Source organism: Plecotus auritus (genome assembly GCF_963455305.1).
Source record: "Plecotus auritus genome assembly, chromosome: 1".
Classification (NCBI taxonomy): Eukaryota; Metazoa; Chordata; class Mammalia; order Chiroptera; family Vespertilionidae; genus Plecotus; species Plecotus auritus.
In genome coordinates, this window is record NC_137770.1 from 30581065 (window position 1) to 30594115 (window position 13051).

The 13051-nt window shown below is 41.0% G+C and overlaps 1 protein-coding gene across 5 annotated transcripts in view; it reads left to right on the plus strand.

Moving 5' to 3' along the window:
- The window catches only part of DCAF5 (DDB1 and CUL4 associated factor 5), a 113050-nt gene that overhangs the window by 38599 nt on the left and 61400 nt on the right, over positions 1–13051 (plus strand). For 4 of the 5 annotated variants that reach the window (XM_080657673.1, XM_080657670.1, XM_080657672.1 and 1 more), the window contains 3 exons: positions 648–684; positions 2334–2473; positions 4515–4644. In XM_080657673.1, the coding sequence (XP_080513799.1) occupies positions 648–684; positions 2334–2473; positions 4515–4644 (307 nt within the window). The remainder of the gene's footprint in view (positions 1–647; positions 685–2333; positions 2474–4514; positions 4645–13051) is intronic. The other variant, XM_080657671.1, reaches the window with a different exon arrangement.

The window sequence follows — 13051 nt, forward strand, 5'->3', positions numbered from 1 at the left end:
TTTAGATTTCTTGATGGTATAAAAAAATGCAAGAGACAAAAGTTGTGGATAAAAACTTTCCCATTATTTAGAATCATATAGTCATCAAATTTTAATGCTATAGATGAGGATGTGAATAGTTGCAAACAACTGTTGGGGACTTATTAAGTGCTCAGCCCTATTCTGAATGCTTTTACAAATGTGCTCTTATCCTCACAATAAACCTATGAAGTAGGTACAATTATTATACGTATTTTGCAGATAAAAAACAGAGGCATCAAAAAGTCACAAATACTATTCTCACAGTTAATGAGTGTTTGCTTAAAAAAATAAAGAAATAAAAAAAGCTAGCTTGAATTGATTTGCCCGTGATCATTTACTTTTTTCCTTAATGGCCACAGCTTTTTTTTTCTTTTACATTGTCCACTGGATAATACATTTTGGAAACTGTTATAATTAGTTGCTATTATGCTTTTTAAAAGTCTCTAAAGAATGTCCTATTCTTAAATTATTTTTATAAATATTTTTCTAATTAACACTTCTAATTTGTACTAACATTTACTTTGTTCACATTTAATTTTCACTGAAAATCTTAAAATACTAAATTATAATATGGACAGGGATCACTTTGTAGGAATGATCAATTGTCTGCTTTTTTCCCCTTACAGGAAATGATGAGCAAGTTATCCTCCATGATGTTGAAAGGTAAATAAATTGTTGCTATGAGAAGGTGATTGATTCTGTTTTTCATATGAAGAGAGACAAATATTTCTTTAGATGACAGTAGTTTTTGTTTTCTGAGAAAAAAACCAACAAACCATGAAATCAGCTTTCCTTTTTTTGAAGAAGATTCCTGTAGTAGTTTTGAAATAAATTATTGATTAAAAAGAGAAAATAATTTGCAAAGTTGGTATGAAATACAGCTTTCAGGAAAAAACTTAAAAGGATAGTTGGAAGGGAAGGAAACATAATAATAATTTATAATAATAATAATGGCTAATATTTATGAGTGCTTTGTATGTATTAATAAATTTAATCCTGCCCTAGCTAGTTTGGCTCAGTGGATAGAGCATCAATCTGGGACTGAAGGGTCCCAGGTTTATTTCCGGTCAAGGGTACATGCCTGGGTTGCAGGCTCAATCCCCAGTAGGGGGCAAGCAGGAGGAGCCAGTCAATGATTCTTTCTCATCATTGATGTTTCTCTCCTTCTCCCTTCTTCTCTGAAATCAATAATATATATATATATTTAAAAATGATAAATTTAATCTTTACAATAACTCTATGAGGCTATATTATTATGGTCTCAATTACAGATGAGGAAACATAAGGTCATGTAGTGCTAGGATCTGAACTTAGGCAACCTGGCCAAGAGCTCTTATTCACTGTGCCAGATTGCCAGTAGATCCCTCTTTTACCCAGCTGGCATCAGACCTGGCTGCTTTATTTATTTATTTATTTATTTTTTTAAAATATATTTTATTGATATTTTACAGAGAGGAAGGGAGAGGGATAGAGAGCTAGAAACATCGATGAGAGAGGGACATCGATCAGCTGCCTCCTGCACACCTCCCACTGGGGATGTGCCCGCAACCAAGGTACATGCCCCTGACCGGAATCGAACCCGGGACCCTTCAGTCCGCAGGCCGACGCTCTATCCACTGAGCCAAACCGGTTTCGGCAAACCTGGCTGCTTTAAAGCTTTCCTTTGCTTTTGGAAATCAAGCAGCACCCCAAAATCTGTACACAGCAGATGCATTCTGTAGTAAGTGAAAACATGAAACTCATCTGTTGAGTCACTTTTAAATATGTTCATTTAGCACCAAAAGCAACTTACTATGAAATCTATAAAAAATCTCTTTAATGTACTTTTATTTTTTCACCTGAAAGTTGAAGACCTACTATTACTATTATTATTATTATTATTATTACTATTATTATTATTAATCCTCACCTGAGGACATTTTTCCATTGATTTCTAGAGAGAATAGAAGGGAGGGGGAGAGACACAGAGAGAGAAATATTGATATGGAAGAGACACATCAATTAGTGGCCTCCCACAGGTGCCCCAACCAAGGCTAGGGATTGAGCTTGCAACCTAAGTAAGGGAGCCCTTGACTGGAATTGATTCTGAGACCCTTCAGTCCGTAGGCCGACACTCTATCCACGGAGCCAAACCTGCTAGGGCTTGAATACCTACTTTTACAGGAAATATAATACTCTTTGGGTTTAGTTAAATTGACTTTCTCTTGGAAATGAAAGGGAATCCTACTCTAGGAACTAGAGTAGAGGGCTGGGAGTCTGGCTGTTTGTGTGTATGTGTATATGTGTGCTTCTCTCTGTTCTCTGTCTCTCAGCAGCGAGACCTTGGACGTGTTTGCTCACGAAGATGCAGTATATGGCTTGTCAGTAAGCCCAGTGAATGACAACATTTTTGCTAGCTCCTCAGATGATGGCCGGGTTCTCATCTGGGACATCCGGGAGTCTCCCCATGGAGGTAGGGTCACTTGCAAAATGCTGTTGGATTGTGTTGAAGGGCTTGATATCAAGTTCATTGCAGATCCAGTTTATGACTTGAGTAACCTGGGTGGGAGTGATTTAAAGGGAGAGGAAACTCTCACATAGGGGAATAGATATATGTTTCTGAGGTTCCACCTTACCCCTAAGTAGTCAGAAGTGAAGCCCCTTGCCAGTTCTTTCTAACCACAAACCCTGTACCCATAGTAAACACTTCAGTATCTTGGTGTTTAGTGGCCCCAAGGAACAGAAGATGTGGTGCTTCATTGTGGAGCTTAGCAAGCACGGGCCAGCTCTATGTGGCTCTGGCATGCACACATTCTTCGTTATTTACGGAGAAGGTGGTGTTAGGCACTTTCTTGAATCCTAATTTCAGGGCATTGTTATTTTGCTGAAAGAACCACAGAACCTTACCTTCACTGTGTATAAGAACTTCAAATGATGTAACATACACTGTTTACAGGGGATTACCTGGGTGAGTTCCTCCTCCAAATGTTTTCTTTGAGTCTCTGGAGTATAAAATGAAGACATGGATGTTGAAGTTCTCCAAAGTTCTTCGGGGATGCATCTTTTCAGCTCATTTCCTGCAGAGAGATTTCTCTCTCTAACTGTGCCTGTCTTCTAAGGCTCTTTCCTCCAGTGCCATCCCTACCCCACTCTTGCTGCAGCTTTGTCATGATTACACCTGGGTACATAGAGTTACTTTCCTGCATACCTTGTCTGACAGGATCTGGGTATTTTTATTATTCTATATTCTGAGCATTTAACATGCTTGGAATGTTAAATGCCCATTATTGAAGCTTGTTCTTAGGGTCAGGCAGGTAAGGTAGCTGCAAGCAGCAGCTTGGTAGGTGAAATTTATCTTTGTCTGAGACACGTGCTGGCTGAGATGACTGATTCCCCCACCTCCAACCCCCATCCCTGTGAAGTGTCACATATGGAAATTACAGACGGGAATGCTTTCTATTACTTCTAAACAACTTCCACAAGAGTATATCTTCCCAGGGAGCAAGTAATTCCTTCCTCACTTGGAGCCAGCTAATATATGCAGAGGGCTGCATGATTTCTAGGTGAAGTTGATCAGGAGGGAAAACTGTACTATTGCCTTCATTTTTCTCATTGTTTTACAGTGCCTTCACTAAATTTTTTTATAGTTTTAAAACTTAAAAAAAAATGTTCTTATTGATTTTTAGAGAGAGAGAGAGACAGAGAGAGGGAGAGAAACACTGATCAGTTGCCTTCCACATGCACCCGGGGACTGGGGACCGAACCTGCAACCTGGGCATGTGCCCTGACTGGGAATCGTACCAATGATCTTTCAGTGCATGGGACAATGCTCAACGAACTGAGCCACTCCAGCCAGGAAAAACTTTTAATTTTTAAAACTCATAAATTTTGCCCTAACCGGTTTGGCTCAGTGGATAGAGCGTCGGCCTGCGGACTGAAGGGTCCCGGGTTCGATTCCGGTCAAGGGCATGTACCTTGGTTGCGGGCACATCCTCAGTGGGAGGTGTGCAGGAGGCAGCTGATCGATGTCCCTCTCTCATCAATGTTTCTAACTCTCTATCCCTCTCCCTTCCTCTCTGTAAAAAATCAATAAAATATATTAAAAAAAAAAAACTCATAAATTTTAATTAGGGTATAATAATCCTACCAGTTAATTGGTTGTGAATTTTTTCAGCTCATGTGGAATTCAGTTTTACTTACTGTAATGCAGCTTACTTACTATTTACAGTGACCATTCCTGTTGTATCACAGAATCTGAATAGGTACTATATGTATTTTTGAATATTATAGCTTAAAGTTTGTTTATATGTATTTAAATTGCTTTTTCTATGTGCAGAAAGTGTGTGCTAGGACTTATGGGAACCTTGTGAGTAAGGGTGACCAAGTTTGGGTTCTGGCCCATTGGTGTGGTTATTAAAGGGTGTGCTCTTACTCACATTCACGTTCCTGGTTGTCTTCCTGCCCCTGGCCCAAAGGTGCCTGAAATGGACTGATAGTAGTTTCTTTCTTCACAGAGCCTTTTTGCTTGGCAAACTATCCATCAGCCTTTCACAGTGTCATGTTTAACCCAGTGGAGCCCAGGTTGTTGGCCACAGCTAATTCAAAGGAAGGAGTGGGACTCTGGGATATTCGAAAACCTCAGAGGTGAGCCTCTTTCTCCACTTCAAGTCTCAGGTAATGTGATCAGTCAACAAAGGTTGTGAGAACCTGTTTGGCAGTTGGTCTCAGTTGGACATCTCCTAACGTGAACTAATATCTCTGCAGTCAGGGGAGCCATGTTCCCAAGGGACTGACAGTGTGAGAAATCACACCCCTTGCTGAGGAGGAGTCTGGACTCTGGAAAGATCAATTCTAGGCAAATATATGATGCAGTAGTGAGAACCTCCTTCAGTCCTGCCTTCTATCTTCAGCCCAGTTTTCCCCAAATGCCTGAGAGCTTTTGCTTTTTTATCTCGTTTACTTACATGTTTCCAATGTTTGTACATCCTGGTCTGAAGTCACTCTCTCCGAAGGGAACCACAGTGAATCGTTTCTTATGTACCTTTCTGGAACATAATTTACTTCATATACTGGCATGTATGTGTGTCCTTTAAAAACTGTAGACTAAAGGAATCATGTAATAATGCCCACTAATCTCAGCTCCCCCTCTCCCCCCAATTAATAATGTATATTGAAGCTTTACTTATATCAGCACTTAACAGACCTAGTACATTCTTTTAATGGCTACATGATATTCCATTTATATGATAAACCCAACAATCAGGGCTTTTTGTTATAGACAATGCTACATTGCACCTCTTGCACATCTACTTGGCCTACTTTTGCAGAAATATCTGTAGGGAGTAGCTTTATCAAAGGGTGTGTGTTTCTACATTGATCATGAAATTGTCAAATTGTCCCACCACCACCAAAGACTGTACTGGTTTATAAGACCACATGTTTCTCTAGACCCTGACCAACACTTAAACTGTTGCTAGTCTATGGGGGGCGGATATTATCTTGTTTTGATTGTTTCTTCAGTAATGGCTGAGGTTATATGGTTTCTTTGGTACCTATAGGTTTCAAAGCCCATATGGGAGAAATATATGGGTCATCTAATAAGACGAACTGGCAATCTTGATAGATTCCTTTTTTATAAACAGAGGAGCACAGTGCTCTGAGGACTGGGATGTTTTTACCTGTTTCTTTAAACTCTTCTGAGATTCTTTGTGATTTTATGGGTATGAAGCAGAAAAGGGGCATGAAATACTCTTGGGGTTCTGTTCTTCATCCACTGGTATTTTGGGATTAAATTACAGATCTTCTCCATTTGAATTCTCTCAGTACATGTTGGTGTGGGGGAAGAAGAAAGGGCCTTTTGTCTTTTCCATGCAGGATTCATTATGTTGAGTTGCAATACATGTTTTGTCTCCTAGTAAACAAAGCTACCTCAAAAGTCCAACCCAGATCTTGGGGCAATTCTGAATCCCCTGGGAGGATAAGCTGGAACCGGATAGGTCTCTTTCAGGGATTCTTAAAGTCTAGGGAAAGATGTTTGCCCTGGCCTGTGGCTCTGTTGGTTGGAGCGTCATCCTGTACACCAGAGGGTTGCAGGTTCGGTTCCTGGTCAGGGCACATGCCTAGGTTGCAGGTTTGATCCTCGGTCCTGGCGCGCGCGCGCTCTCTCTCTCTCTCTCTCTCTCTCTCTCTCTCTCTCTCTCTCTCTCTCTCTCCTCCCTCCCTCCCTCCCTCCCTCCCTTCCTCCCTCTCCATCCCTCCCTCCCTCCCTCCAAGCATATCCTCAGGTGAAGAGTGTAAAGAGAAAAAAGTGTCTAGGGAAAGATTTTAGGGAATTTGTGAACCCCTCATAATTCAGGTAAAATGTGTGTGCTTGTGTATCTGAATGAGTGAGTACACATGACATTCCCGTCCCCCCTCCCCCCCAAGGACGGGGAAAGAAAATTTACTAGGTTCTCATAGAGACCCTTGACCCCCAAGAGGATAAGAGTCACAGGTGTTCTAAAGATTCTAGATTTAGAGCTTATTGTGGTTCCTTAGCAAGCTAATAAATGATTTCTAGCTTGTAAAAGGTTGGGCATGTGAATAAATTCTGGGCTTACTTGGGAGGCCTCCTGGAAACAAATGTAATCACCAAGGATCAATAAGGAGGCCTCACACCAAACACTATTCTGCGCCCACCCCCTCACCCCCCTGGCTTAATCTACGGATTATTCCATACTGGAATGGTTTCTCTGACCTACCCCAAGCCTAAGCTGTACTTCCCCACCTTAGCTTGGTAAACCATAGAAGTGTGAGCAGGGTAATGTTTTTGTTACTGTTGCTTTGAAATAAGCTAATTAGAGGGTTTCCTGGTAGAATAAAAATGTCAGCTCTAGAAGGGAGTTTAGTTATCATTTGATCTGACTTCCTCATTGTACAGATCTAGCCCAGCAAGGCTGAAGAGCTTCATAGTTTAGGGCAGTGGTTCCCAACCTTTTTTTGGCCATGCCCCACCTAAGCATCTCTAAAATCCTGGTATCCCCCTTGCCACCCCCCCCCCATCTGCTGCCCCCGTGACATAAAATTCTTATCATTTAAAAAGTGAACTATTCACATGGAGGAAGCCTAAAAGGCCATTAACTTAATCTAAACAAGCTTCCAAAGAACATGGCATCCATGAAAGAGAAAAATAAAAGAACGAAAGGACAGTTGAAATACTGAGGAAGAAATCACTAAAAATTGTTTAAAAAAAAATGAAGTGATATGAAAAAATAGAAAATAAAGTTTCAAACCATATAATAGAGAACTGAAATGCATAAATATGTTACAATATATATTTATCCCTATTTTAATGATAAGAAAATAAAGACACAGAGAGGTAAAATAACGTGTGTGTGTGTGTGTGTGTGTGTGTATATGTGTATCATATTTCCACCATTTTTTAATCAGTTAGGGTCCCTGTACATTCTAGTTTTGTTTTTGTTTTTTAATCTGGACATCCTTGCAATAGAACTTTGTAAGAATTCCTCTTAGGTTTTTTAATACAGACCGATTCAACTCTGAAGTTGGTCCAACTCTAAGTCCTTTAGACTTTCTACCTCTAAAAGTTAAATTTCTTTTTACTGTCTCCTGGCCCAGTCCCTGTCTGCATGCTGGCTTTCCCAGTTTCTTGCTCTTCTAACCCTGGAAACCTGCACATGCTATTAATCTTGCTGCAAAGCTTTAGAACAGAGATTGTAAACTAATTGCCCTGTAGGCCAGAGTCAACCCACAGAAATATTTTGTTTGGCCACCATGATGTAATAGTGTTTGGAAAGTTACACAGAAAAATCACGATTTCTAACATCTCTTGAAAAAGTCAAAAGATTTGTCACCGTTGGATCTTTATTCTCACGTGACAGCAGTCTGCTGAAGCTAAGTCATGAATTCCTCTTTAAACCTTTAGGATGTGTTATGGGTCTCACCACTTCTTGATGTCTGAATCCAAGTGTGCTTTTCTCATTTACATTACTTGCCTGGCAAAGGATGCTTTAGCAATTTTAGTGGTTAATGAGTAGGCCATGGCGGGTGGGGGGGCGGACTTTGAGTGTAAGTGACTGGATAAGAGAGAAAACTTCACATGCACAAGTATACATGGCATGTTTGGAAAGGTTTCACTTACTTCATTTGGATTATTTTTGCTGATGTCTTTTTATAACTGTCTTCTTCTTTGTCACTGCCCACATCCCAATTATATCTTGCTTGGCCTGTTGTAGTGGCCTCTGAGCAGTTTTCAGAACTGAGATTCTCTAACATCTAGAGTGTTCAGGAAAAGTGACTTTTCCCCCTGTTACTCTCCTTGTCTCACCCTTTACATTGCCTGTTTTAGCTGTCTGCTCACTGACTACCTCTCTCCCTTCTCATATCTTTAGTTCCTGCCAGTTTTTGTCAGGAACTATTAGTTCTGTGACAGGTAACAGTGTCTTGCTTTGACAAGAATAATAAAGAGAGTGGTTCTTTCCCACTCAATAATAAAACTAGGGCAAGCCAAGAATTCCTGTAAAGACTTAACTCATGAGATGATGCTTTTACATGTATGAATGACACATCTGAAAATGAGCAATGAGTGTCAGTTCCTACTATCAGAAAGAAGTTTCTCTTAGAACCTGGCCTGGCTTTGGAGGCCTCAGGTTAATTAAATGTCTGTCCTGCAGGACCTGTGTCAATCCTGCTTCTGTAGAGACCAAATTAAGTGTAACTCCTTGCCTTCTGAACAAGCCAGACAATCTCTGCCACATTGCACTCGAGGTTGCTCATACTATTCCATGTAAAATAGAGCCCAGGGTGTAACTTGAAAGGCTGGAAAACACACTCATGCTCTGGTATTTGCTGAAACTTTAAGAATGATCTTCCTCTCAGAATGCAAGGCCATTAGGTTAGACAAAGATTTCTTAAATTTTTGTAAACAGGATCCCCCCCAAAAAAGAATGGGGAAAAAATTTAATAAATTGGATTTCATTCAAATTAAGAACTTCTGTTCATCAAAGATACCATTACATCTAAAGAACAAGCCATAATCTGGGGGAAATATTCAAAATATATGTATTGAGCAAAAATTCATATCCATAATATTTAAAGAAATACAAATCAGTAAGTAAAATACACAAAACTAAAATTTTTGAATGAGTAGAAATGTTGAATAGGCCCCTCACAAAAGAAGATATCCAAATAGCAAATAAGTACTTGAAAGGAACTCAGCTTCATTACTCACTAGAGGCCCAGTGCATGAATTCATGCACCCGTGGGGTCCCTCGGCCTGGCCTGCGGGATCTGGTTGAAACAGGCTCTCTGACATCCCCCAAGGGGTCCCGGATTGTGAGAGGATGCAGGCCAGGCTGAGGGACCCCACTGGTGCACAGTTGGGGCCAGGGAGGGATGTGGGAAGTTGGCCAGCTGGGGAGGGACCGCGGGAGGGCTCCAGGGTGTGTCCAGTCCCGTCTTGCTCAGTCCCGATCGACCGGACCCCAGCAGCAAGCTAACCTACCAGTTGGAACATCTGCCCCCTGGTGGTCAGTGCACGTCATAGCGACTGGTCGACTGTTAGCCCCCTGGTGGTCAGTGCACATCATAATGAGCGGTTGAGCAGCCTTAGCATATTATTAGCATATTATGCTTTGATTGGTTGAATGGACGACCGGACACTTAGCATATTAGGCTTTTATTATATAGCATGAGGGAAGTGCAAATTAAAACCACAATGAATTATTACTATACTCCCTGAATGGTTAAAATTAGAGACTGAAAGCACCAAGTGTTGCCAAGGTAATAGAGCAACTGAAACTGTCATGCATTTTAGGTGAGTGTAAATTGGTACAATCACTTGGGGAAATATCCTATCTAATAAAGAGGGAATACGCAAATTGCCCATCATGCCGTAATGGTCAAGATGGCTGCGCCCACAGCAGAGGCAGGGATTCTGTAACACAAGATGGCTGCACCCACAGCAGAGGCGGGGATCCTGTAACACAAGATGGCTGTGCCCACAGCGGATGCTGAGTTCCCATAACGAACCTTAATGAGCAATCAGCAGGGACCTGAAGCTGCATGGCGCTGGGCTGGGGCAGGGGACCTCAGGCTGTGCCTCCCACCTGGTGGGGCTTGATGGGACCTCAGGCCACACCCCCCGCCCTGGCGCTGGGCCAGGTGACCTGAGGCCGTGCCCCCCACCCAGTGGGGCTTGATGGGGGTGGGGCTGGCCGGGGCTGGGTCTCGCATGATTTCAAGGTGCATGTGGGTGGGCGGGGACTTGACTCTGGTTCCTGTGGTGCACCCCAGACTCTGACAGGAGGAAGATTTTCATATACATTTTTACTAATTTTCTTTCATCTCTGACACTTCTATTACAGAGAAAGGGCAAACAGCAATATTAAAATATTTCCTCTAATTAATTCCCTTTTAATGTGCACGAATTTCGTGCACTGGGTCACTAGTTTGTCAATATTGACTAAAGCTACACATGACTCTATGCAATCTTACTCTACTCTTAGATATAGAACCCAAATGTTCATCGAAGAAGAAATGGATAGGTAAATTGCAGAAGAACCATACAACAGACTATGACACAGACATGAAAAAGAATGAATAGAAACATACATTAACATGGATGATTCTCATAGCCTAATGTTGAATGAAAGAAGTCAGATACAAAAGAGCATGATTCCGTGTGTGCTGTTAAGGATAGACAGGTTATGGAACTCAGAATAGTGGTTACCTCTGGGTAGAGTATTAGGAAGGCCTAAGGGAAACTTCTCTGGTTCTATATCTGTGGTAGTTTCATGAGTGTATATTTATGTAAAAATTTATTAAGCTATATGCTTAGAATTAATGCACTTTATATTATATCTTAGCATACATTTTAAAAAAAATATTTTTTATTGATTTTTTTATTGATTTCAGAGAGGAGAGGGAGAGAGAGATAGAAACATCAATGTTGAGAGAGAATCATTGATTGGGGGCCTCCTGCAAGCCCTCCACCAGGGATTAAGCCCACAACCCAGGCGTGTGCCCTTGACCGGAATCGAACCTGGGACTCTTCAGGTTATAGGTGAAGGGGCAGAAGAGGGAGAGAAGAGCGAAGTCAGGAGGACCCAGCAATTTAGACAGTATCATAGAAACCTGCAGGAGAAATGATGGGGGTCATTGGTTTGTAGTTGTCAGAATGGTTAGCTCTAATCAGGGATATGTCTTCTGGTTAGCCATTCCTTTCTACTAGTATATCTCTTTTTCCACTCATTCCTTTTTACTATCTATGTGTACATTCACAATACTCAGGCAAGTGTTTCACTCACTGAAACCTGTAATAAAATTTTTTTTTCTTCCTAAAAGTGTATTCCTTTCTTAACTTTTTTTTTTTTTTTTTTAATGTTACTATCACTCTTATAATCAACCTGGCTGAAATCCCAGAGTCCCATTTGACTTTTCTGTCCCTTTATCTTTCTCCCATAACCAGCCTTGCTTTGTGTCCGTGCCTGGCCACTATTTTCAGTTCTTAAAGTCCCTGCCCCATTTTAGGCCCATATCATTCTTTCCATAAGGTAATTACTACCCTGGCTTCTTAACTTGCCTCTTTCTTCTGGAATATAGCACAGATCTTTAAACATCACTTTTGCCATTACCCTACTCAGGAGCTTTAGTGGCTTCTCGTTATCTTTGTTCATGGCCATGTCTCCAGAACCTATTATGTGGGATGCTCCAAGAAAATGTTCCTTTGGAATGACTGCATCATGTCCTACTTTACAGGATAAAATAAAACTCCTTGAACAAGCAGTCTTCCCCTTCTCTGGTGCCAGTGTCCCTTCCCCCTTATTCTTCCTCCACATACAAACACACAGAAGAATTTCTCCTTTTGCTTTGCCTATTCATGCCCTAGTTACCCGTCAAGGCACCAGGGAAAACATCTTTGCTAAGACCTCCCTGCTCATAAAGCTTCCTTTGCCCACTGGATCCTTAGCACCTAGCACAATTTGGCACAGAGTATGTGTTGAATGAATGAAGCTTTCCCTTACTTCTAGAGCAGGGGTGGGGAACCTTTTTTCTGACAAGGGCCATTTGGATATTTATAACATCATTTTCGGACCATGCAAAATGATCAACTTAAAAGTTAGTCTACTATATTTGGTCAAACATTTAATTAACTCACCCCTAATGCCTTGGCAGGGCCAGACCAAATCTACAGGAAGGGATTGCCCTATTTACAGCCTCTGTAAAGCACTTATGATCTGTGGCATTCATGTTGCATGTCTCAGTCACTGCTTTTGCCATCATTGGTTATCTTGAATATGATTATGTCTTATATCCAGCTAGACCAGATTATGTTCTTTATTTCCTTCCCAGTGCCCAATAATTGCTTCTTAGAAAGGAGGCACTTGTCCTAATCTATACTATTACTTGTAATGTTTTTCTGTGGAATTTTAAGGACAGGATCATGTTTTATTCATCTTCAATCTCTAGTGCCTAGCATAGTGCTTAGAATGTTATGGATACTCAATAAATATTGAAATGAATACACAGTGTTTTACTCATCCCAAAATAGTCTACATTTTCACAACTATCTTTCTATAATGTTTCTGGACCTAAATTCTTAGTGTAATTGCATGCATCAAAAATGCCTCTAAGGAGTAAACCATTAGAGGAGGTTGTAAGAGTTCTTTGGGCTTTGAAAGCCTGTCAATTAGAACCTGGTGGGGGAACCAGAGATTCTGGTAAAGTTGCTTTCTAACTTCTAGACCACAAGGTGGAGCTCTACAATTAACTTTGTCCACTGAAATGCACAGGGCTTCTGGTATCCTAACCCAGTGATTTTCACACTTTTTTAAAACTGGTTGTATTTTTAGAAGATTTTTAAATATTTTTATTGATTTCAGAGAGGAATGGAGAGGGAGAGAGAGATGGAAACATTAACGATAAGAGAGAATCATTCATCTGCCTCCTGCACGCCCCCCACAGGGGATTGAGCCGGCAACCTCGGCATGTGCCCTGACCAGGAATCAAACCGTAACCTTCTGGTTCATAGGTTGATGCTCAGCCACTGAAC